Raw genomic sequence first — 4,717 nt, forward strand, 5'->3', positions numbered from 1 at the left:
AGCCGGGGACAGCAAGACCCCACCAGCCTCGCATCCGCTGGGGCTCTTACAGAGCAGGGCTGGCTGGGCGTGCATGACTCAGCTCTCAAGGCAAGAAGGAGGCCTCAGTGCCTATTTTAAAAGCCAAATCAAGGACACAGGGCTCCAGGGCATGTATCTGACTTGGGTCCACTCGAGCCCAGCAAGCTTTCCTTTCTGCAAACAAACAGCCCCTACCTCCCGGCCTCTCCCCCAACCTCTAGCACAGCAAAGCCAACCGGGGGTGGAGCTGCATGGCCCCCAGGGCTCACTGTGACCTGAGCCGGGCCCCCGGGCTGGACTGACCCATCCCTGCCAGGCTCCAGCCTTGGCAACCAGCTGACACTGCCTTCCCGTGCCCTGCTGGCCCGGGAGCTCACCTCCCAACATCTTGCTGGCTCTCGGCCACTCACCCGAGGAATGGAGCTAGCGGGATGTCCCCCACCTAAGACCCGCAGTCCTGGCCTCCTCTTGGTCTCCCTTCCCCGGCCCCCCACCTCCTTTCCGACTCTGTGCTCCTGCTCCAACAAGGCTGGGGACCCTCCGTGCAGGTCCCCACGAGCCTCTCTCTGTGGAATGTGGACGGAGGGAAAGGCGGCTGAGGCCCCGGAGGGAGGAGTGCGCGTGCAGGGGCGCGGGCATCGGAGAGTGCCTGCCTGCTGTGCGTCCCTGCGGGGCGGGGGTGGGGGTGGGTGGGGAGGGGGCTCAAGGGGGCCGAGCGCCGGGGGTCCTGGCAGCGCCCCCGGGCACCCCCGGCAGCCCGCCTAGTGTTTGCAGGTGTACAGGAGCTCCTCCTGCACGCACTGCTGGCACTCCACGTAGCAGCACCACTGAACCTGGCAGTGGCAGGAGAAGGCCACCAGGCGGCTCTGGGTGTCGTAGCCCCGCCCGCAGCACAGGCTGCTGCAGCTGGCCTCCCGGGAGCACGCCCTGCCCCCCGTGCCCGGCGAGTACTTGCTGGGCCGGCAGAAACTGGGCGAGTCTTCCATGTAGACCAGGTCCCCAGGCCGCGGGGCCAGGCCCTTGGTGGGGCTGCCGGGCCGGGCAGGGGCCCACAGCTCCAGGCGGCCCAAGGCCTCGTTGGTGGCGCTGGACACCTTGACGGCTGAGTCATAGCGCAGCTTGAGCGCCTGGCCCGTCTCTCGGAAGGGGGAGAGCTGCTTCCAGCAGGTGCGCACGGCGCAGGAGCCCGACACGCCGTGGCACTTACACGTGGTCCTGAGGCCACTCTTCACTGCCTGCAGGGAGAGACAGAATGCAGCTGTGGCCGGGGCCCCCGAGCCCACGGCGCCAGCCCGCCCCCAGAGCGTAGACCCTGGCAGGGACGTGGCAGCAGGATGGGCGAGAGGCAGCAGAAGGAGGCAAACAGGACCCAAGCTAACCCACGTGCCGCCTTTGTGCAGACTAGTTCAAGGCCACCCTTCCGCCGGGCCAAGGTGCCTGCCTCGGGGAGAGCAGCGTGGGCCAGATCTCAGCCCCTGCTCCTTGCCTTGGCCCAGAGTCCTTGTGGAGGAGAAAGCTTGCACAACTGAGCACAGCAGCCCTGGTTTACACCGAGTTAGCAGCAGTGAGGACGCGGAAGTCAGTTTCCAAAAGAAGCAGAACCCCGGCCTCTCCCAGCCTCTGATCCCAATAGACCAAGAAACTTTTTACCCTCCGGCCTCCCACTAGCATGTGCCTCTGCTAAGCCCCTTCCCTTCCCTGGGCCTCCTCCGTCTTTCCGTCTGTAAAATGGAGGAAGTGGGGGTGTTGCACCAGATCAAAGCTTTCAAACTTGCTTCTGGGACGTCCAGGAAGGCCAGTCCCGGGAATGGAGACCCTTCTCCAAATATGTTTCGGCCTCATCAGGGCTCAGTCCCTAGCCTGGCTCCCACCTGCTGCCTAGCCTGCGATGGTGCCCAGGACCCTTCCCTACTTCCTGGCACCTGGTAAGGGCATGTCGGTGGAAGGAATGGGGCTCCCCGGGGACAGCTGCGCGTGTGCTGAGGGGCCTCTTACAGACCGGCTGCCTGCACCAGCACCCTGGCTGGGGCAGGGCTCTGCGCCTCTGGGGAACGTGCTCACCTTGATGCCCACGTGCGTGTTGTGAGCATCCGCCCGGGCCCTCAGGTCTTTGCTTCCTCTCTTGGGCCCCAGGAAGTTGCTCAGGAACTTGGTGCTGTACTTGAGGTTATCGCCGCACACGCCCCACTGCCAGGCCTGCCGGCTCTCCAGGCCCGGAGAGTCGTCACAGGTGCAGCGCTCCATGCGGCCGGCGCTGCAGGCCCGGGCCAGAGTGTGGGTGAGGGCGGCCGAGGACACTGCGTACAGGAAGGCCGTCTCCTTGAAACCTGGGCCAGGCACCCGAGGGATCCGGGAGGGAGGAGGAGAGTGGGCTCAGAGGCTGCCCTTTGCCCTCTGAGGGCAGAAGAGGATGATGGGGGCGCCGTGATGAGCCGGACGAGGGTCGTGTGGAGCTGAGGACATGGCTCGGGGCAGCCTCCTATCACCCGCCCCTTAGCCTCAGGCTGCAGGCTGCCGGGTAGATGGAACTTTCAGATTTACTATGGCGTATATGCCCAGATTCCTAGGGCAGCAGACAGGGGTTCCTGCCTCTTGACGAGGACACTAAGATGCCGAGAAGTGACTTGGGCACATGCTGAGGCCAAACCACTGACATTGACTCCAAGTGAATGTGTGGGCAAACTGGACCAACCCATTTCTGAGGCCCCTGATCCCCTGAAATATGCTCTGTGGGCGTCCTGGGCTTCAAGATCCCGCTTAGATGTTACTCTCTGCTCCCTACCTGTGCAGTAGACCCAGTGACAGAGTGACTTTGGGTCTCCTGCCTGACTTGTTTGGGACTGATCATCCCAATCCCCGCCAGGACCATCGCTACTCCTGTACTCTTGCTGGGGCCTGGCGCAAACCCGGCCACCCTCCGCCGCTCTCCGGGGGACCTGGGTGCTGCTAACACGGGTGGGAGAGTAGCATCAGCTCCATCCCGGACCCTCCCCCGCCGTGGAGAGCAGCTGGCCTGGAAGGGGGCCGGCTCCCCTCTCTACCGTCACTGCCTTTCTGTGAAAGCCCCTTGCTCCTTGGTGACAGAGTCACACACTGAGCTGCTTCCCCCCCCCAAGGCTGTGTGCTCTCCAAGTGTAGATGGGGTGTGGTTCAGCTCTGTGCCTCCAGCTTCCAGCACAGAGGCCGGCTCACTGCGAGCCTCACCAGACGCTTAGTGAATGAGGTGTGGAGGGATGCAGGGAGGAAGGGAGGAGAGAAGAAGGTAGGGTGTGAATGGAAGGGAAGGAGGGAATGACAGACCGACGGGTGCGATGAACAAAGTCACGGGTGAATGAGGGAACACATGAATTTGGCCCATCTCAGGTTATTTGGCCAACTATTACCTGCCTTCCATCCTTATATGTTCTTGCCCCTTGTTTTGTGCACGTGTGTGCAGGAGGCTGAGGGAGGGGACTGGGGGACCACCCATCTCATCTGTGGGCTCCTCCTCGATCCAGGAATGGGCTGTGCCTCCTCTTCTCCCGGGTCTCCCTTGCTCCTCCACTCCCCCCCAAACCAAGGGAAAGGCTGGGCCTCATTAACTCCTGGGACTCTTCTAGCAGGGGACTATGCTAGGTTCGCAAGGGCAGCATGGCCTGGGCCCAGGGGCCGGGGGGGCAGGATGGCTGGCCTCCTCCCCAGCCCTCCTCTCCCCCAGGCCTCCTCCCCAGCCCTCCTCCCCCCCCAGCCCTCCTCCCTACCTCTCTTGAGCAGGCCGGTCCTCCCCTCCAGGCTGCAGTTCCAGCGCTCGTGTCGAAACTGGAATTGGCACTCGAGCAGGCTGAGGTGGGCAGCGTCCTGCAGGGTCTCGGCCAGGCCAGGCTCCCTCCGGCAGAGCTGCTTCTGCCGCCGGGACAGCTTCAGCAGGTCACACTGCTTCAGGTGGGCCCCACCCTGTGCAGGGGCCACGGCCGTGCCCAGCCCTGGGAAGGGCGTCAGGACCTCCCGCCCGGTCAGGCTAGAGGGAGTGAGAGAGGGAGACAGTGACCCTTGGGGGTCCTGATGGGGGAAGGGGGTAGGTAGGACAGGGGACAAGCAAGGGGGGAGGGGGCCCTCTTGGGGGCTTCATTTATTCCCTGCCGGGAGGCGGGCCAGCCCCATGTGGTTATGGGCCCATTTTTCAGAGTAGGAAACCCAAGTGCTTGGAACAAGCTCTCGTGCCCAAGTTTTCCAGAGGCCAATGTCTCTGCTGTTCTTACCCATTCTATTTCCCAAACTTGCCCAATCATAAAAATCACCTGGGTGCTTATTAAAAATACAGATGCCCAGGGTCCACACTGGGTCTGGAGTGCAGCCTGGGGATCTGTATTTACCACATACCTTGGGCAACGTCTATGATCGGGGATGTTTGGGAAGGACTGTGCATGGTACTGGCTGCTGTCCGGAGGGGAGAGCCACGTTCCTCAGAGCAGGGGCAGGCAGACGGGTGGAGGTGCTGGGCAAAAGCTCCGCAATTTCCCTGATATCCCTCTCTCCCTCAGGTTATACGGCTGCCCAAATAATCCCATGCCCACCTAGCCTGTTTCTGCAATTCCCAGCTAGATCTTCAACCTTCTGGCCACTAAGTACCTGTTACAAAGAGATGCTTAGGGAGTACCTGGAGGGGATGGAGGAAGGAAGGAAGGAAGGAAGGAAGGAAGGAAGGAAGGAAGGAAGG

The 4,717-nt window shown here is 62.7% G+C and overlaps 1 protein-coding gene across 1 annotated transcript in view; it reads right to left on the reverse strand.

The window, feature by feature from the left end:
* Positions 1-782: 782 nt before the first annotated feature.
* The window catches only part of WNT9B (Wnt family member 9B), a 20,915-nt gene continuing 16,980 nt past the window's right edge, over positions 783-4,717 (reverse strand). The window contains exons 2-4 of the mRNA XM_035030369.1: positions 3,762-4,018; positions 2,083-2,348; positions 783-1,256 (exon numbers count right to left, since the gene is read on the reverse strand). Of these exons, the coding sequence (XP_034886260.1) occupies positions 783-1,256; positions 2,083-2,348; positions 3,762-4,018 (997 nt within the window). The remainder of the gene's footprint in view (positions 1,257-2,082; positions 2,349-3,761; positions 4,019-4,717) is intronic.

This window comes from Mirounga leonina, unplaced genomic scaffold (assembly GCF_011800145.1).
Source record: "Mirounga leonina isolate KUSES-001 unplaced genomic scaffold, KU_Mleo_1.0 Mir_364, whole genome shotgun sequence".
NCBI lineage: Eukaryota > Metazoa > Chordata > Mammalia > Carnivora > Phocidae > Mirounga > Mirounga leonina.